At 42.1% G+C, this 21,013-nt stretch overlaps 1 protein-coding gene and 1 long non-coding RNA gene across 10 annotated transcripts in view; one reads left to right on the forward strand and one right to left on the reverse strand.

Moving 5' to 3' along the window:
• The window catches only part of kif26ba (kinesin family member 26Ba), a 68,153-nt gene that overhangs the window by 31,090 nt on the left and 16,050 nt on the right, over positions 1–21,013 (forward strand). The window contains exons 4-11 of the mRNA XM_058089312.1: positions 2,204–2,379; positions 7,226–7,433; positions 16,124–16,339; positions 16,511–16,604; positions 18,097–18,242; positions 18,474–18,590; positions 19,000–19,189; positions 19,734–19,923. Of these exons, the coding sequence (XP_057945295.1) occupies positions 2,204–2,379; positions 7,226–7,433; positions 16,124–16,339; positions 16,511–16,604; positions 18,097–18,242; positions 18,474–18,590; positions 19,000–19,189; positions 19,734–19,923 (1,337 nt within the window). The remainder of the gene's footprint in view (positions 1–2,203; positions 2,380–7,225; positions 7,434–16,123; positions 16,340–16,510; positions 16,605–18,096; positions 18,243–18,473; positions 18,591–18,999; positions 19,190–19,733; positions 19,924–21,013) is intronic.
• Positions 1–21,013, reverse strand: part of LOC131139585 (uncharacterized) — a 63,241-nt gene that overhangs the window by 29,000 nt on the left and 13,228 nt on the right. For 2 of the 9 annotated variants that reach the window (XR_009132268.1, XR_009132264.1), the window contains exons 8-15: positions 18,948–19,891; positions 18,508–18,577; positions 17,931–18,269; positions 16,501–16,600; positions 16,095–16,247; positions 13,217–13,372; positions 8,983–9,040; positions 2,298–2,420 (exon numbers count right to left, since the gene is read on the reverse strand). This is a non-coding gene — a long non-coding RNA (uncharacterized LOC131139585). Of the gene's footprint in view, positions 1–2,297; positions 2,421–8,982; positions 9,041–13,216; positions 13,373–16,094; positions 16,386–16,500; positions 16,601–17,930; positions 18,270–18,507; positions 18,578–18,947; positions 19,892–21,013 lie in introns of all 9 variants that reach the window. The other 7 variants (XR_009132267.1, XR_009132271.1, XR_009132265.1 and 4 more) reach the window with 7 other exon arrangements.

Consider the following 21,013-nt stretch of genomic DNA (forward strand, 5'->3'; position numbering starts at 1 on the left):
ACTATACTATATATATATGTACTATATTGACAGTTACTATGGTGCCCATTCTGTCATTGTATGGTCATATCACCTCGTACTTCGGTACGTGACAAAAACAACAAACAAACAAAAAAAAACTTCAACTATATTAGGAAAGCAGGAAGTGAACAAATGTAACAGTTACTGATTGTCAAAGTACCAGATGGAGGGGTAGGATTTAATAAGCTTTGCTTCTTCCTACTCCTTTTGGACATGTAGAACTGTGAACTGATTATGGGATGCACTCAATTGTAATCTGATGCATGTTCAACTGAAATAAAACCATTACCAAAAATGTTGCCTCGGTTCAAGTACATGTCCCGGTTAGTTGTGTTATTATCCACTTGCGGTTGTGCAAAATGTTAGCATACTCAAAATGAACGCCGAAACTAGAAATGATTGCCCCCCCAGCTCAGCTCTGTCGCCCATCTATGACATCATCACCAGTTGACCATGTAGTTATTTGCTAACTAACAGTTACCCCCAATCGCTACTTTTCTGATTGATCACAGCTACACAATAACCCATAATGGATGCAAAGAAAGTTGCAATTGCCAGAATGCACTTAGTGACTAATTCCATCTAGAGCAGACAGTGCATTATTAGAGGATATATGGTTATATGGTATAATGATCTTTGATGAAAAGAATACGCAATGTGCACAATGCGCAGGCTTTCCAAATAGCCTAGTGGACCTGTGTTGTAAGCGGTCACCACAGCTTTAATAATGCAGCACTGGAGAGCTCAGTTAGGATCTGGGAAATGGGCGTCATTGCAAAGAGGAGTGTGGTATAAACTATACAGGCATCTCATTTAGTATCGGTGATTTATCAAGGCAGCAGGCTGCTGCATGGGTGGACCCTGTGAACCCTTTAGCAGTAAATATGCACACACGCACACACACAGCCGCGGACTACAATACACAGCCGCAAAGCTACACAAAAGCATACTTACATACATACGTGCGCGTGCTTGCAGAATTACTTTAAGGTAAGCTATTAGGTCTTTTATTGGAGCAGTGGAAGAACATAAAGAACTATAATCAATAATCCATATGTGTCTCAGTAATGGCTCACTACCCTCTTTCTCTTCTCATACGTACACATACTTATTCTATCTTCCTTCAGCAGTTGTTGATAAACTCATGATTTGGAAGCTATTGAATTATAATCTGTAGAGATTTATTGTGTCTTTGCCATCTCTCCTTGTCCTTTGTCTGCTGTGTGACGCAGCGGATGACTTCGCCTCTTTAGCACCGAGTTGTCAAGGAAACATCAGAATAAACATTAGAGCTGGGTGATATATATTGATACTTGTAAAATATCAATAATTACAATCTCAATACCAACCATATCGTTGATATCGATATCGACTTGATTTGCACTGTATCTCCATGTTTAATTTAAAGTATTTTGGAGTTGCTGACATTTTAAAATGTCCTCTTAAACCAGGCACTCCTTCATATTTTGTTCTTTTGTTATTAGCCGGGGATTTTAGCATAGCTAAAGGTTTGTTATGAAAAGATTATATTTGACTTTTTCTATATGTATTTAAAAACGAGAATGGTTCACTTTAGCAGCTTATCCTCACAATTGCCGCAGGGGTATGCTGGAGCCTATCCCAGCTCACTTCAGGCGAGAGGCGGGGTACACCCTGGACTGGTCACCAGCCAATCACAGGGCACATATAGACAAACAACCATTCATAATCACATTCATACCTATGGACAATTTAGGTAAATGGCTTTGCAGGAGTAAATTTATTTCAGTTGTGAAGTTTTACTAAAAGTCCTACAGACCAGAGTTTCCCGTTCTTTGGGGCCTAGATCAATAGCGTACTGTAAGTGGAGCCAAGAAGGGCCTAAAAGTGAAGGAAATGAGTACATTGATGTAGTTATTCCTTTTGTAAATACACTGAAAGAGACTTTCACTGATATGAACCAAACTGAACTGTTCATCCTACTTTACAGGGAATCTTAAATGTATAGTGGAAGGGGATAAGAAGAGTAGTATACTAATTGGAACCCCTCACATGGAGTCTTTGTTGTTTTCAGTGCAGTTTCTCTAGTACTGTTGTGGTTGGTGTCACATCCAGTTTTCCATCCAAACATCAAAACACAAGTCAATAAAACTCATCATGGATCATTCTTAATAGCTTCCTTCTCTTTCTGTCTTTTGATCAGATATCTCAGATGGTCACGGAGGCGTCCAGGGAAGGTTTGAGCGAGGCTGCCCTGAACCGCTACAACACAAACTCACCTTCACACACAAACTCACCTTCACACAGTCTGGCGACCACCACCACCACCACCACCACGGCACAGACCACCAGCTCCACTGCTGCCTCTTTCTTTGCCAGGTAAGATGTACTTGGTCACCGTTGAACATGTGCTTGAATATCTGGAGTTTTGTCAAAAAACAAGGGTTAGACTTACACTTGGAACCCAAAATGGGTGCGAGGTTAATTTTTATTGGGTTACTGATTGTCAGAGTAAAATGCTGTATTCATTTTCTAGGTAAACAGAAACATATGCACATGGCAATCTATTGAAGCCGGCAAAATGATCAAGTTAATTTTCATTTATTGTGTAAGTAATTAATTAACTAATTAATTAATTTTCTACCGCATATCCTCACGAGGGTTGCGGGGGTGCTGGAGCCTATCCCAGCTGTCTTCGGGTGAGAGGCGGTGTACACCCTGTGTACATCACAGGGCACATATAGACAAACAACCATTCACACTCACATTCATACCTATGGACAATTTGGAGTCTGCAGTTAATTAATTAATTATCATCCCAGGCCTAGTGTCTACAAGTCATTATATCACATTTTAATCCCGCACGATCTTGACGCGCCTACTGTTGACATCTACCTGGACTGAACACACCAACTGAAGTGGATCTAAATTGAATTGTTCGGTGGTTTGGCATGTCTTCCCCAAAAAGAAGTAGGAAGAAGCAGAGCTTATTTAAGCCTACCCTTGTAAAGATGTAGCTACCACATCTACAGACACGAGGCCAAAATGACATGGCCGTTGTGGATAAATTATTGATGACTATGGATGGGAAGCTGAAAATGAACCATAAATAATTGATGCTATCAAAGGCTATCTTTGTGTCAAAAGTAGCTGAGGCGCTGTTGAAATTCACATAGCAGTACTAACAGTTTTATACTTCAAAACATGGATTCAAAGGTCACTCTTTCTTGTTTCAAATCCCTCCTCTTTCCTTGCTAATTCTTAAATTCCAATGACGATGCTCGATGTGTGTGCATTGCAATGTTAATGCATGGCCAGCCTGTATAGTAAAAGTAATGGTAATGGTTTTATTTCATTTGAACATGCATCAGATTACAATTGAGTGCATCCCATAATCAGTTCACAGTTCCACTTGTCTAAAAGGAGTAGGAAGAAGCAAAGCTTATTAAATCCTACCACTCCATCTGGTACTTTTACAATCAGTAACTCTTACATTTGTTCACTTCCTGCTTTCCTAATATAGTTTAAGTTTTTTTTTTTGTTTTTTTTTGTCACGTACCAAAGTACGAGGTGATATGACCATACAATGACATAATGGGTACCATAGTAAGTGTCAATATAGTGATATATATAGCACATCATGACTGGTTCAAGACTTTTTTTGCGTACATTTTCAATGTAAACCGAAATACTGTGGTGCCACTGTACTGGTTTTCCTGTAAAGTTTGCTCAAATTTGAAGTTTTTTAATGTTTGTCACGTACCAAAGTATGAGGTGATATGACCATCCAATGACATAATGGGTACCATAGTAAGTGTCAATATAGTGATATGTATAGCACATCATGACTGGTTCAAGACTCTTCATCCTTGTATTTAGCAAACATCAACTAGGTCTACTCTCGTCTAACTCACACAAACACGTGTGATCATGCTGTTTTGGGAGGTTTTTTCTTCTGTGACCTTTGACCAGTGAGGCGGCAAGGCCATTTTACACCAACAAACACGGATTTGGCTGACATTCCAGCTGTCTTTGGACTGCTTCTCAAGCCCCCAAAAGTGAAAGAACATATTGTTAGTGCTGCAGGTGTCACTCCTATCTTTCTTTTTGGGTAATTGGATTGGATAGCTTGTGACGTGTCCTCTTAAAGACATCTAAAGGGACAAAATGATCCCTTTGTTCCAAATGTGACCTTCACACATCCGACACCTGTGTGTGTGTGTGTGTGTGTGTGTGTGTGTGTGTGTGTGTGTGAGATGAGACTAATTGCCAAGACAAAACTATTGTCCACTTTGCTGACTGTATGTATAGGTTTATGTTGGATGCAGCCATGCCCGACCGCTAAATCCCACGGCTGCCATGCTATTTACTCTCACACGTGGATTGCATGCAGACACTCCTATTAGACACACACTCACATGCGCTAAAATCCCTGTGTCCATTTCCCCCCGTTCAATGCCTATGCCCCTACTTCTTTCATTTCTCTTTTTTCCGAGCCATCCTGAAACTCCTGCCTCCAATCCTCCTGGCTCCACACTGACCTTCCTGTTCTTGCTAATGTGTGTATGACTAATATCTTTCATTAGTGACAATTGCTCTGTGAATATGTCACTCTCATACGGTGGTGCACCCCCCCACTTGTCGTCCTGCAGTGGCTCTCTAGGGACGGCGGGCTAAAGGATGGAGACAAGCTGTATTTGCTAGGTGTGTGTGTGTTCTCCTACACAAGGGGGAAGGGAGTTTCTATCAGTGCAGGATTTTTTTCGTTTGGCATGCTCTGCCGATTGGATCTTTGGGGATTTGTGATATGTGGTGTGTATGTGTGTGTATGTGTGTGTGTGTGTGTATGTGTGTGTGTGTATGTGTGAGTACCAGAGTAAATGAATTGGTCCCAAGTGAATTGCAGAATTGGAAAAGTGGTGTTATTTTGGATAGAGGACGGCTATTAGTTACGTGGGAGGCTCTTTTTTATCCTACCGTTTTACCAGAGAGTGACATTTGTTCCCTAACTGCATGTCATTACTGTTACCGTGACAACACCCAGTATGTAAAATAAGGAATTAGTTACCCAAATAACAGCTAACCAGTGTCTTGTGCATCTCTTCAAGGGGCAAGACTATAGAAATTCTACTTTGGAGTAGTCAATGTACAGCTTGTATAGGACTATACCAGGGGTCTCAAACACGCGGCCCGTGGGCCAAATGTGGCCCGCAGGAGACTAGTTTGAGGCCCCCGCCTTGATATCAAAGTTTAATGTTAGTGCGGCCCGCGCAAGTTTGATATGGATGGTATGGTATCATGTACCCAGAAAAAATTATTACGTTTGATTAATGTTCATGTTAAAGGTTAAATAACTGTTAATAGTTATCCTCCCTATCCATGTGGAAGTGGTAAGTTTTTGGCTTTTTTAAGTTTAAAGGAAATAACTTGAAGGCTACCGTTTAGGTCGCTAGATCTCTAGTTTGCGATTTAGCATGTGTCTCAAGACCCTGCAGTTGCGCAATATGTTGTAAATAAAAAGAGTATAAATGTGACTATAGTCGTGTTTTGTCTCACACAGACCCTAGCTCCAGTGGCCCCCAAGTAAATTGAGTTTGAGACCCCTGGACTATACATTTACTATCCACTGAAAACACATAGCCTTTATTGTCTACGTAGCCGGCAACACAAATGAGGAGCAAGATAATTCTATCTTACCTATACGGGCATCAAACATGGTGGTGGTAGTATCACGCATCATGGACTGCATGAGTGCTGCTGACACCGCGGAACTACGGGTCATTGAGTGGAAATATGGATTCCAACATGTGCTGTGACATTGTGAAGCAGAGCATCATCTTCCTTAGCAAACCCAAACACACCTTCAAAATGACAGGTGGATTGATATGATACGCTGTGATGTATCAGTCTAGTCTTGTTAATTGTTTTTTTTGGTTATTGACTGAATGTTATTATAAATCCAAATTGGGAATGTAGTTGAATATATTGTGTGGACTGGTTGGGTGAGAAAGGCAGCATGGGGAGGTGAAAGGAAGAGCGGTGCAAGAGGATAAAAAATAATTGAGGAGAAAGGATTTAAAATGCAGGGGAAGATCTGGTGGGCTGATTATGCCACGGACTGAAGCCGGAACGTGACGGCAGAACACGTCAAGGCTGGAGATGAGTGGAGGAATGAACAAAGACAATGGAGGACATATATGGATGGAGGGTGACAGAGGAGGTGATGATGGATAGAAAACAAGTGCCCCTCACTTTAGACTAAGATTGGGGCGGGGAAAAATCCACTCATCCAAATCCCATGACACTTGTCATGAAACCCTGCCAATTAGTTGTGTTTTTCTGTGACTGCATCTATAAATCTGCCCAGTACTTCACCTTTTGGTCTCTTTCGGGCGTCTGAAATTCATCTTGCACTTATCAGTAATTAATGTGAAGTTTAAGAAGCAACATTAGCACACATCTTGACACAGACTGGGAATTCCTGGCTGGTCCACCAGTATGATAGGTTGCTAAAATAGATCGTGATTCTATTCTATAATTCTGCACCATTATGATTCCAGTCCACATGACTCTTCCTTTTTGCACTCCAGCCTCGCCATCTCCACAGTCTCTCACTCGAGCCAACCCCCCCGACCCCCTACCTCGCTTTCATCTCTGTAACCTGCTGCACTTAATTGAAAGCCAATGGTGTGAGAATATAGCTCTTTGACCGAGTGTTCATGAGGGCAGCGGGTCTTCTGTCTCGCTCTAATATATCTGAACATGGACAACTGCAGGATTTAGACGACGTAAGCGCTTCATTTTTCTACAATAATGTTCATGTAATTTCATTTACTAATTATTGCAATGTTTTACTCTGCCTGTGTGTTCAGTGTCCATTAAAATATTTAAAACAATGGAACAAAGATGGCTGCACGGTGAATGAGTGGTTAGTGTGCAGGCCTCACAGCTAGGATACCAGAGTTTGATTCCACACTCTTCCATCTCTGTGTGGAGTTTGCATGTTCTCCCCATGCATGCATGGGTTTTCTCCGGGTTGACAGCTGGAATAGGCTCCAGCACCCCCACCACTAAGCGGTAGAAAATGAATGAATGAATGGAACAAAGAAAGAGCATCTGAATTAGCAATAGATACAGCACAAATATATATACATTTTGTTTTCTATCAATTATTATGTTTTGGTATAATTAATAACTTTCTTCCTCTCTTCTGCTTTTCTGTCAGAGCCGCACAAAAACTGAATTTAACATCTAAGAAGAAGAAGCTGAAGGCCGCCACAGTGCCGGTGCCTGTGACAACATCCTCACCAACGTGCGACTCCCATCTTTTCCCAACTAATTTTAGCTCCGCCCTTTTGATCGCCCCACCCCCAGCTCCGCCCTGCCTTCTCCGTGCAGCCAATAAGATCAAAGACACACCTGGTCTCGGAAAGGTAAGTGAAATATCATATATATTGTATTTTATTTTGAGAAATAAGTCAAAACCCACCCATGCACAGGGAGAACATGCAAACTCCACACAGAGGGTGGAATTGAACTCGCGTCGCTTAGCTGTAAGGACTGTGCGCTAACCACTCCCACCGTGCAGATAGTCTAGTCTTGTTAATTGTAGCTAAAGCTAGCATTAACGTCAGGTACACAGCATTACGTTAGCTGGATATATGAATTGGCCACCATATTCCGTGAGAATCATAATGTCCGAAACGGTTCCCATCGATGCTTGATGCCGTCTTTGGGCGACATTCATTGCCCTTATACAGTACACTTTTTTGTTGTATGGACGAAGTTTGATCCACAAATGTATTTGCTTTCATTGTGATTTATAAGAAACTTAAGCGATTTTGAGTTCAAGTCACTGTATCACAAATATTTCAAAATGTTGACCATCACTGGATGATTTTCTCTGATGTGTGTGTAACCCTTGTCCCGCCATACCGAAAATATGCCTAATGGTTACCATGGTAACACATCTCAGCCTGACAAAAGTCATCTGTCACCCGTGCCCGTGGTTGATGAAATGTGTGTAGATGTGTATGAGGTGGGGGGGGGGGGCTTCATGCTTCTAAAGTGTGTGCAATATCGATTGTCCATGTAATGAGTTTTTAGTGGCACCCCCTCCTGCACATTGTCAGGCTGACTGACTGTGCGTCGGAGCGTGTCTGTGTAGGAAAGCGAATGGGTATAGAGGAAGAAATCAAACAACAGTTGTCTTATGTGGGACGGAGACCTAGAGGAGTGAGACATCACCTCTGAAACAAGCATTACTTATTTGCCTTCTATTATTAATGATTGGAATAGCCATGGGCGGCACGGCGGTCGAGTGGTTAGCGCGCAGACCTCACAGCTCGGAGACCAGTTTGCGTGTTCTCCCCGTGCATGCGTGGGTTTTCTCCGGGTACTCCGGTTTCCTCCCACATTCCAAAAACATGCTAGGTTAATTGGCGACTCCAAATTGTCCATAGGTATGAATGTGAGTGTGAATGGTTGTTTGTCTATATGTGCCCTGTGATTGGCTGGCGACCAGTCCAGGGTGTATCCCGCCTCTCGCCCGCAGAAAGCTCGGATAGGCTCCAGCACCCCCGCGACCCTTGTGAGGAATAAGCGGTAGATAATAAATGAATGAAGCAGAGTGAACCCTCTTCCCATCCAACCAGTGTATCACAGAAAGATGGAGCAGATGTGCATACGCTTATGTCAATTTATCGAGGGCTCATAATTATCGATATATCCATTTTCGTGATAGTCACGTCATAGTCACGACCATTTCCACTTCATATGAAATCTACCACCATCCGTCCTACCATGTTCCTGTTCCTAACACCATAGAACACCTTCACCCCCTCACTGGCACATACTGAACTATGGAAGTGAAAGGTATAGAATTAAAAAGTCTCTCCTTCTTCCTACTTGTTCTTGGGCATGTTATATTGTGAAAGTGATGTGAAGTACTTTGTTCAAAATCTACTAAACCATTACATTTACCAGATTGCTGTTGGCGAAGTGCATCCTTAGTTGCTGTTGTGGTCAGCCCTCCTTGTTCCTGATAAGACATAAAGTGCAGCACAATCACATTTAGAGTCAATGTTGGTTTTCTCGTGCTAATTCTCAAATTTCCCGTATAAGCAGTGTCATGGTGATAAGGCCCTACCGCTGGGATATGGAGAGGAAATTGGCAAAAGAGCGAGATGAAGAGCGATATTCTACGTTGTTGTATTTCCAACATAACAAGCTTCTGTTATAAAGATCTATCAGATCTCAGCACGACCTCATCAAATACACACATGCACATAGGGGTGACATTTCTCCAGTAAAAATGTCACTAGCAGTGGGGGTCGGCGTCCTCCTGCCGCAATGACATTTGCACACATGCACGCATGCACTGCCCCCCGCCCGGCCCTCCACCTTGCAGGGCCACATTTTATAGGATTACATTGTACAATGAAAGATGTCAAATGAGCAGCAAATCCCCCCGGTGGACGAGTATGAGATACATCCTGCACAACACGGCCTGGTTGGCGGCTAGTTTTCAGCCCTGATGTTAATACGGCAGAAAACAGATTGAGACGTCACAGTTAAAGCCTGGGGAAATCAACCTGCACAGGTCGTGTATGTGTGTGTGTGTGTGTGTGTGTGGGAGGAGCTCCAGACGGGTTCTGTCCAGGGATGTCAAATTAAAACTGTATCCCTGTGAGGATATTTCCTGAGTGGCGTGTGTATCTCCCCCTCCCCCTGTGGTATCATTATTCTCCATGCTCTCCAATAAGTTGGAGGTGGCGGCTCACTTTATGCTAATTCAATCAAACAGCTGAGAGTCGGCGTTTGGGAGCATGCGTGTACAGTATCAGTCAAGTATCAGCAAAGTAACTGTCATGTTAGGGAGAAATACCACTACTGCAGTTATTGAATACATAATTTAGTAATCCGACCAGACACAACAACCCCCATAGGCAAAGAACCATGTATGCTAACCCCTTAGCACAGTAGAGTCTTATGATAAAGGTAAAGTAACTGTCACGTTATGGAGAAATACCACGACTGTAGTTATTGAATACATAATTTAGTAATCCGACCAGAAAGAACCATGTATGCTAACCCCTTAGCACAGTAGAGTCTTATGATAAAGGTAGGAGTGAAAGAAAACTCATATTACATCGTGGGTACTGAGGCAATAATAATTAATTAATTAATCACACAATAGGCTGCACGGTGTGTGAGTGGTTAGAACGCAGGCCTCACAGCTAGGAGACCCGAGTTCAATTCCACCCTCTTCCATCTCCATGTGGATTTTGCATGTTCTCCCCGTGCATGCATGGGTTTTCTAATGTTTTCCAAAAACATGCTAGGTTAATTTTTGCGACTCCAAATTGTCCATAGGTATGAATGTGAGTGTGAATGGTTGTTTGTCTATATGTGCCCTGTGATTGGCTGGCGACCAGTCCAGGGTGTACCCCGCCTCTCGCCTGAAGACAGCTGGGATAGGCTCCAGCGCCCCTCGTGAGGATAAGCGGTAGAAAATGAATGAATGAATAATGACACAATCAATGAAAATTAACTCGTTCATTTTGCCGGCCTCAGTATATTGCCATGTGTATATGTGTGTTTTCCTCGTCTGTCGTCTCTCGCATAGCAAGGTAGTAGCACTATAGAGAGAGCATTTCAGTATGTGGAATCAAACTATGGAATGGATTGAGTAAGACCCTCAAACAATGCACAACGATGAGCCAATTCAAGAAACAATACAAGCAGTTGATGTTTGCTAAATACAAGGATGAAGAGTCTTGAACCAGTCATGATGTGCTATACATATCACTATATTGACAGTTACTATGGTACCCATTATGTCATTGCATGGTCATATAACCTGGTACTTCAGAGCGTGACAAAAAATTAAAAAATAAAATAAAATAAATAAACTTAAACTATATTAGGAAAGCAGGAAGTGAACAAATGTAACAGTTACTGATTGTAAAAGTACCAGATGGAGGGGTAGGATTTAATAAGCTTTGCTTCTTCCTACTTTTGGACATGTGGAACTGTGAACTGATTATGGGATGCACTCAATTGTAATCTGATGCATGTTCATATGAAATAAAACCATTACCATTAGCATTACCATTACCAGAATTATTAGTTGTACAGGAGGACGTTCAACGGTTAAAGTTGCTGTGTATCTCATATCTACTGTATGAGCTTCATCTCTATTCTTTCATCTCATCTCCATTACTTTCACATTCTTCTGAATGACTGGACGACTCTCTTATCTATGCACTCATCTTTTTGCATACACACACACACACACACACACATACACATACACACACAGCTAGCGACTTGACCTTGGGGGGGAAGATGATACCATGACAGCTAATCAATTTTTAATAACGGTGGTGATCCCTCTCTGGCCACAAACTGTGTGTAAGTGTGTGTGTATTTTCCTATGGATGTGTGTGTATGTGGTGCATCTAAATGAATGTGTGAGTGTGTTATGAGACTACTGTGTTGCACCTCGTAGATGAAATATTCATGTACTCAGTGTTGGCTAGTGCACGTTATTGACACACACACACACACACACACACACACACACACACACACACACACACACACACACACACACACCTCCCTACTGTATTATGTCTGTCAAAGTATGTGTGTGTATGAATTTTGTGTTTTTAAAAAAATATATTTTTCTATTTTCATTCTCGGCTGCATTTGTAGGGATCTATTTTCACTACGAATGACTTCCTGTTTAAATGTATTATCAGATGTATGATTAAGTAAGACCTTTGAGGCGATGGTCATGTGGCAGCCAAAATTACATCATTTATAAAAATGACAAAATACAAAATAAAGAATCGATCTTAACCGGAACCGGAATGAATTGCCTAAATATGAGCTTAAAATGATGTTTGTGTCCATCTGTGCAGTGTCATACTGTGAATGTGTATTACTGCAGTACCTGGGAGCCAATTAGGACACAGTGTCAGTCCTTCTATTGATTTTCTAGCCAATAATAGTAGCACACGGTGGTGAAGAGCTGTCAGACAACTGTTTGATTTTTCTGCTAAGGGTTGTTTGTTGTGTTCAGCTGAGGTTGTTTGCCTCAAGTAGCTGAAAGACACCACAAAGAATGTATGCGCATGGGGAAGTTGGAAAGAGGGAGTCTGGCCTGGGGGGCCATCCAATCACAGGGCACATAAGACCAACCACCATTCACATTCACTCCTATGGACAAGTTAGAGTCTACAATTAGCCTTCATCTTCTAATACATCGTCACCAGTATGTTTCACTCAGATTTTTGCTAGTATCGTAAATTCTGGTGTATAAACAGTGGAAAAACAGATTTGTGCATATATAAGCAGCAACGGACGAAAACCCGCATATGTCCACGTCATAAAATGACATATTTTGTCACACACAAGTTTGTAATCAAACAGAACAGAAAAATGCTGACCTTATTGTGGGCCTGCTAGCTGGCTCTGTGAGATGAATTGATTATAGATACACTGAACAATTACTGAAAATGTAGGTCAGTGTTCTGATAGTTTAGTCATTTCTAGGTATAAGATAAATATATAAAATGGATAAGGGTCTAATGCTAGGAGTCCACTGGGCCGATGCCAGTTGGTGCCAAAGATTATTTGATTGGCGCGTAGTGGCTTGCTGTGGCACCAAATTAATGTTTGCTCGGCATGTTGCCATGTTGCCGTTATTCGGCGCCACTGCGAGTCACTACTTGCCAATCACATAATCTTTGGTACGAACTGGCATTGGCTCGTGCCATTACATTCCAGTGGATTCAAATAGGCGGATGGTTTGTGACATTTGGTTCCACTTGGTGGACACTTTGTGCCAATTGCTTGATGCAAGTGACGAAATGCAAGTGAAATTTTCTTGCCACCAAACTCAATTTTTGGCGCCATTACGGGCCACTACAAGCCAGTTGGGAGGCAGTTTGAGCCACTGCATGCCACTAGGCACCTTATTGGGGACACTAGGCGCCACAGCAAATTGCATTGGTGCATTTGTCTTAGCATACGTTCAAGCCACAGTAAATGGAAGGGAGAAGACACAAGGGTCGAATGGAGGACAAGGCCCAAGTGGATGTGAGGGAAAAAAAAAAACACTTTAAGAAAGTGTACAGGAAAAAAAAAAGCATATGAAGGATGAAGAGATGAGTAGCAGGCAGATAGGGAGATATTAGTGGTGTGTCACCATGTTTCTTCTTCTTTTCACCAACCACAACAAAGAGTCCATTAGCTTGCTGCATTCTCATCAACAAAGTGTGTCTGCCTGAAAGTGGAGGTGGCGCTTGGCCTCGCTTATCGATCCGGTGCACTGTGGAAGTAGGCCAAGGACCCTCCGAGAATACTGTAGGTTTGAAAGCACACAAATGAGAAAAAAGGACCAGGTTTAAACTTATGAGCTCTTCCATTTATCTATATAGTTTTTTAATCAATTTGGGTTCATTCATTCCCATTGCAATATAGCCTTTTAAACACACACAATCCAATTGCATCCCAGATAACCACCATTCCACCATGCTCGACTGGAGGCAAGACACGGTTATGTTGCTACTCACGTTGTTTTCTAACTTGCTAACAACCTTGGGGGGACTCTGTCTCACAACGTGCGAGTGTGAGCGACATGAAGAAAAGCTCTGACTTGCTTGAGAAGTTTTTTATAGTTACAGAGTTTAGAAAACCTGTTTATGACATTCTAAATATGTTTTTTTAAACATTATTAGAGCCCTCTAGTCATTAAATAACACCCCTATAGTCACCTTTACACTGGTATTACCCAATATAGCAGACATGATAAGAGAAACTAAAACATTTATGACATAAAAAAAGACTTGTGCTCGTGTGTGTTGCTATAAATGTTTTCCCTGGGGGTTCAGAGTTGACTTTTTGCTTGGCATGGGTTTTTATTCCAGATTTTTATTAGGGAGGCTGCACAGCGGGCGAGTGGTAGTGCGTAGACCTCACAGCTAGGAGACCCGAGTTCAATTCCACCATCGGCCATTTCTGTGTGGAGTTTGCATGTTCTCCCCGTGCATGCGTAGGTTTTCTCCAGGTACTCCGGTTTCCTCCCACATTCCAAAAACATGCTAGGTTAATTGGCGACTCCAAATTATCCATAGGTATGAATGTGAGTGTGAATGGTTGTTTGTCTATATGTGCCCTGTGATTGGCTGGCGACCAGTCCAGGGTGTACCCTGCCTCTCGCCTGAAGACAGCTGGGATAGGCTCCAGCAATGAATGAATGAATTTTTATTAGGTATTATTGTGCGTTCATACGCCATATTTAACCACACACCGCCTTATTAAAAAAAATGTGATAGTGTAAAGCCGTGAAGTTCGAACCGCGATGTGGCGAGGGAAAACTAATTGACAACAGTGTTCTGGCCTCATGTAGTACGGTACACTATACACCACTTACTCACTCACTCTATGGACAAGAAGAGGAAAAAGGCTCTCAAGAGGAGAGGAAGATTTTATGAGTTACGCCCTGTAAAGCGTGCAACAGTAAAATCCTTCCCTCAGGCTCCTACTGATGTGATGGGCTCCTTTATTGGGGTCACCAGAGGGCATCATGTGGAATCCAAGGCAGTGTGTGAATGTGTGTGTGTGAGACATGCAAAGTGTTGACCTGGCACCAAGCTGCACTTGGGGTCACTAAGGTTGCATATTTATTGTTGACAGGCATCATGTTTAAAATTGAACATTATCTTCATGTGGGGAAAAACAATCCCATGAACACACACACACACACACACACACACACACACACATACACACATATAGACAGACACAGTTTATTGAAGCAACTCTCTTAAATGGCCCATGGTCATTTAATGATGCAACCAAAGGCAAGCCTGTTAATATGTTATTAGATGTGAGTGAGTGAACCAAAGATAAATGTGCACATAAACAGCAACGTTGAGCGCGCGCGTGCACGTGTGTTAAGAGCTCTTTGGATTTTATATCTCCTTGTCGTCATACATATTACAACATTATATTACTTACCAAGCACCAGAGTGGCTTTTATACTTCATAAAGTACTAGTCAGTTAAGATGAGTTTATTCAGTGCAGTGTGACCTTCTCATTTTTGCTCCTAGGTCATTTGTTCGAAAATATTAATTACTCCAAAGTAAGAGTGGGTGAAATAATCAATTCATCGTTAAGAATTCTGTTAATTGTGTGGAATTTTAATACTTTATTTGTAGCTTGTAGCAAAATGGAGTGCAATACATGGCTGCAACCAGCGGGGGCACTATTACTGATTTAATCTATTAGTTTATAACGCGGAATTTGACACATTTTCTTCATTGGTTTTTGTCATCTAAAATGAATAGAACAATAATTTTCCCATTAGTGACATACATTTTGTATTAATAGACACTAGAGAGGATATTAGATTCAACCAAACTTCATGATTTACCGCTTTAATCATATTGGGAAATTGGTTGGACATAAAATGTTAAGAAATAAATTACAGATTCTGTAATCACATCACATGCATATTTATAATTTCCTGACAAAACCAAGAAGAAGAAGAAGAAAACCCATACAGCATTATTACTGTATTATTTTTTTTGACATGTCTAAATAATTGTGAGGATTCAGCAAGAAAAAAAGTGTCTCCTGTCAGCTATCATAAAGACATTTGGTTAGTGTGTGTTTTATGTTTTCATGTTCCGGAGGACTCGGATGTGATGATGCTGCATGTTCAGCCCTCAACAACAAGCAAAGCAGCAGCTGTCATATAAATAAATTGAGGCGGATAAGAATTTTTGACAGGGGTGGGAGGAACGGTAAAGTAGCTAAAGGAGGCTTGTGATGCGAGGGAGATGAAGAGGTAAATGGGAAAGGATGAGGAAGAATCACCGATTTAGGGTTGGGCGATATTTTTTATATACCAATAAATAGATTTTTCCAATTATGATCCCGGTACTCCGGTACTCCCAGGTACTCCGGTTTCCTCCCACATTCCAAAAACATGCTATGTTAATTGGCGACTCCAAATTGTCCATAGGTATGAATGTGAGTGTGAATGGTTGTTAGCAATGCAACCTTTACTATTACTTACATCAAATGGTTTCTCTTTGTCTCCCTCAGGTGAAAGTGATGGTTCGTGTGTGTCCGGTGTCTCAGTCGGACGCTACGGCGTCCAGTTCTTTCCTCAAAGTGGACCCCAGGAAGAAACAAATAATCATCATGGACCCGTCGGCCAATCAGATGCCTGGCACCACCCCCCAGAAAAAAGCAGGGACCAGTCAGGTGCCTCCGAAGATGTTTACCTTCGATGCCGCCTTCCCTCCTGATGCATCGCAGGTAGACAACGTCAACAACTGTCTAACTTCTTAGCTAGTTGTAGTACCTGCAGTACATAGCTTATTACCATTATGCATTTTTATATGGAAGTATTTTAATGCTAGCCCAATGCAAGGTTAAAAGGAGGGTAATATCAATGTCAATATCTGTTCTTATCTTACCTGTTGCTAGGCGGAAGTGTGTGCAGGGACGGTTGCTGAGGTGATTCAGTCGGTGGTGAATGGAGCAGATGGATGTGTCTTCTGCTTTGGACACCCCAAGCTAGGTAAGACACACACACACATTAAGAGTTAGTATGTGTGTGTGTGTGTGTGACTCAGCTGGCCTTCATGGATTAGTGCGTCGTTCTCTGCCTGCGATGTTTCTGTCTCCCTAATCCGTTCCTGTCTTCCTAAGCTGTTTTTTTTTTTTTTTTTGAGTGGCTGTCTTTAAAAAGGTTCCGGACCCCCCACTGAACCCATGCATGTGCACCAAGCAAAGCCGAGCTATAAACACGCATGTTGGGACAACCTTGGTTCAGACTTGTGCTTGTCAGTACTCAATTGTACTTAATAAATGGAAACAGAGACTTTTCCCATCATGGAGGAATCCATCAAACAGCAGTAGGCTTTGCTCTTTCAATCAATATTCCGACTCTTATTGCTCTGTGCCACCCTCACTAGTTCCACTTATGAGATTATTCCCAGTGATATAGCCCCCCTTTGGCCATGGATGGTAATGAGGCCACATTAGAAGGGCCTATTACCTTTTTGTTGCTAATTAAAATAAGGAAAGTGACGCACTGAGCATTTATCTTGGGTTCTGTAGCTGTTGGCTGTAGACACACACTGACTCACAGACACAGTATGCTATCATTGGTACGCTCTTACAAGGAATCAAAACAGTACTTTCAAAGACCACAGACTAATTATTACATGTGGAGGACCTTCAGGAAAATTCCTTTTTGAATCATTTAATCATTATCCTTTTAAAAGTAAACCTATTATGCTCATTTTTCCGCCCTTTGTATTGAGTTGTGGTCTCCTATAGAGCAGCTACACACAATAACCAACACAAAAAACTTTTTTAGATCTGCACCTATTCCAGCTGTATTTCCTTTGATTTGTGCTTCCTGCCACTCCGCTGTAATTAGTCACATACTTCCTAACTATGAACCATATAAGGAAGTCCACCCCTCTGTGACATCACAAAGGGGTACTTTTTACCACGCCTTTTGAAACCAAGTGTTTTGAGCCATCCCAAACTTCTTTACGGGCTCACTTCTAAATGTGCAAACCTAATTATCTGAAACTTTGGCATCGTTTTTATATGAGAATACAACATTCTACCTATATTTATAGGTCAGAAAAGTGGAAAAATAGGCCCCTTGAAGATACTTTGCTCATAATAAACCATGTATTACCCGACATATAATCTCATACTTATTATGGTTATTATTATTATTTATGCAGTGACAGTAAGTCTAGACACTCTTAAGAAATGACGGGTGGGAGGGAGAACACTGACAAGCACTCCTCCATTGTGACTACGAACAAATCAGACACGTTTCATATCACAGGCTGTACATGTTTTTGTGTAGTCTGATCCCTACCTTCTTGACAGCCACAGCAGGTGTGTGAATAGCTCTCTCTGTGTGTGTGGTGACTTTGTGGCCCAAGGGAGAATCTGTACACTTCGCCTGCAGGTTTTTTTCTGTTGTTTTTGAAGACGTTTCCTTCCTGTCTGTCTGTGTGTGTGTGTGTGTGTGTGTAAACCAGGCAAATCCTACACCATGATCGGCCGCCATGACTCCCTTCAGACACTGGGTATAATCCCCTGTGCCATCTCCTGGCTCTTTAAGCTCATCAATGAGAGGAGGGAGAAGACAGGGGCGCGCTTCTCTGTTCGTGTGTCTGCAGTTGAGGTAAATGCTGCTAAGATTGCTGCAAGTCTATTGAAGGAAAACACAGAATAGGACATACATGTTCAACTTTGCGGCCCACAGCTCCATCTTTGTTGGCCTGTGCCATATTATAAAAATAATTAAAAATCTGTTTAGCATATAATGACACCTATATCAACAACACTATTTGCCCCAATGGCTGGACATTGCAAGACGACAGTTTTAAGTCATGTCATTCCTGTCCTTGTGAAGGTTTGGGGCAAAGAGGAGAACCTTAACGACTTACTGTCAGAGGTGGCCACAGGAAGCCTGCAGGATGGACAGTCACCTGGAGTCTACCTGTGTGAGGACCCCATCTGCGGCATGCAGGTACATACATGAACATACAACATATACAGGAAATATCACATAATTGAATAAATCATGAGTGTGTGTGCTTTATCGTGATTATCCTGATCATTCAGACTACAAATGTGTGTGTCTGCATTTACTGTGGTTATAGGATTAGGGGGTGTGATACAAGCACATCTGTGTAATCCCTCACTAATCTTACATAATCTCATCAGGAATGATACCCCCAGCATTAAAACACGTATGGGCAGACACACACACACCGCATCCTTTCACACCAGCAGGCATATTGAATACGTGTTAATTGAATATGCCAATCATTCCCCTGCATGCATGCTGGGAGCTGTGCAAAGCTACGTACATCAACACACTAACCTCTTCCTCTTGTGGCTTTGTCCTTCTGGCTAATCATCCGTCTTTCCTGCAGCTCCAAAACCAGTCGGAACTCCGTGCTCCCACACCGGAGAAAGCAGCCTGGTTCCTGGATGCGGCGATCGCGGCTCGCAACAGCAGCCAACGTCCCAGCAACGCCACAGAAGAAGACCACAGGAACTCCCACATGCTGTTTACATTACACATTTACCAGTACCGCATGGAGAAGGCAGGCAAGGGTGGAAGTGAGTGCTTCTTATGTTATAAAATGTATAAATAGACCATGTCGTTCAACCACAACATACAGTATACTACAGTCGTACTATGAAAAGGTCTGTACCAGCACGAGGCCTGTTATTTTAATGATAGTGTTCACATTATAAAAAGTAGGGCAAATACATTTAGCAGACAAAACGATGAAAGAACCAATTCAATTTTGGTGAGGATAAGGATAAAGGTACTTCTTTTGAGGGATATACTGTCCTTATAGCATTACTACAACAACCCAATCTAACTGTACCCTAAGACAGTTGTCAAAAATTCTAATCAGATAGGTGTTCATTATGATGTAATTATGGTTGAGGTACTGTACTCGAAATATTCAAATATTGGCTTGTCAAAGCTGCCGTTTTCAGATTTTCCCACATCCTGTTTCAGGCCCCACAGAACGCCAGAATGTGGATGAGAGGCTGAAATGATAAAATACTGAAAATGATTCCGTGTGGACAGCCCCTCAGTCTCATGCAGACTGTTTTACTTTGTCCTTCCTCATCGTTCCTACCTTGTCAGTGTCAGGAGGTCGCAGTCGGCTCCATCTGCTGGACCTTGGCAGCTGTGACGTCGGCGTACTCACAGGCGGAACGAGTGGCAAAGGCAGAGAAAACTCTTCACCCGGCTCCGCGCCTTTGTGTCTTTCTCTGTCAGCCCTTGGCAACGTCATCCTGGCCCTGGTCAACGGGAGCAAACACATCCCATACAAGTAAGCTCCAGTCTGTGTATGAGGATAGGAAGGTGCTTTAATAAAAAATAAATAGTACCTAGTTCCACCATTTGATGGAAGAAATGCGGAGGTCGCTATTATTTCTTTATGTACTCAAGTCTCCAATAATTGTAGTATTTCAAAGAGTGCCTTACAAAGGGTTAAATGGAGAATGGAGTTTGAAAGCTGCAGTAGAATAAAGAAACCGAGAGTTGTTTTTTTTCCCCCCTCTAGGTTTTAGGGACTCAATGTCATAAACAACACCTGCTGTTGCATATTCATCACATTCATTTCTGTACTTTGGTGATGAGTGCTAAAAGGAGCTGGAAAGACAAGCAGAGTAAGAGAGAGGCAGACAAAAGGCAAAGGACAAAACGGAAAAATCTTCAGTATGCATGTACATGCAGTGAACAATATGTAAATGTTCTTCTTCTTAGGGCTACATGACCGTGTGCACCACACTGGGTTCATTAAATCACCAGTGCTTGCATTTACATGAGGAAAACAAGCTCACCAATGCTGATTATGAGGGTTTTAAATGGCGGCCATGTTTTTCAACCATCTTGCTCAAATTTAAGTCCTTTAAGCATCCATCCATACATTCTCTATTATGCTTATCCTCATTAGGGTTGAGGGGGTATGCTGGAGCCTATCCCAGCTGACTTTGAGCGAGAGGCGGTACACCCTGGACTGGTCGCCAGCCAATCACAGGGCACATATAGACAAACAACCATTCACACTCACATTCATACCTATGGACAATTTGGAGGCGCCAATTAACCTAGCATGTTTTTGGAATGTGGGAGGAATCCGGAGTACCCGGAGAAAACCCACACATGCATCAGTCCTTGGGTTTTAATAATAGCGCAGTAGCAGAGCACGGCATACCATAAGCAACACAGGAGGGTGCATGTTTTCCCAAATTTTCACCCTTTTGTGTGCTGTGTGCTGTGTGCAGTAGAAGAGTTACACAAACACACTTACACAAACAAATACATGTCCCTGCGGGGTGTTTTTTGGTATACTGTACATAGCATCTATTAAGCACAAACTAACATAAATTAGTATGTATGCTAAGTTCATGTTAATG

The sequence above is a fragment of the Doryrhamphus excisus genome, chromosome 12, assembly GCF_030265055.1.
Source record: "Doryrhamphus excisus isolate RoL2022-K1 chromosome 12, RoL_Dexc_1.0, whole genome shotgun sequence".
Taxonomy (NCBI): domain Eukaryota; kingdom Metazoa; phylum Chordata; class Actinopteri; order Syngnathiformes; family Syngnathidae; genus Doryrhamphus; species Doryrhamphus excisus.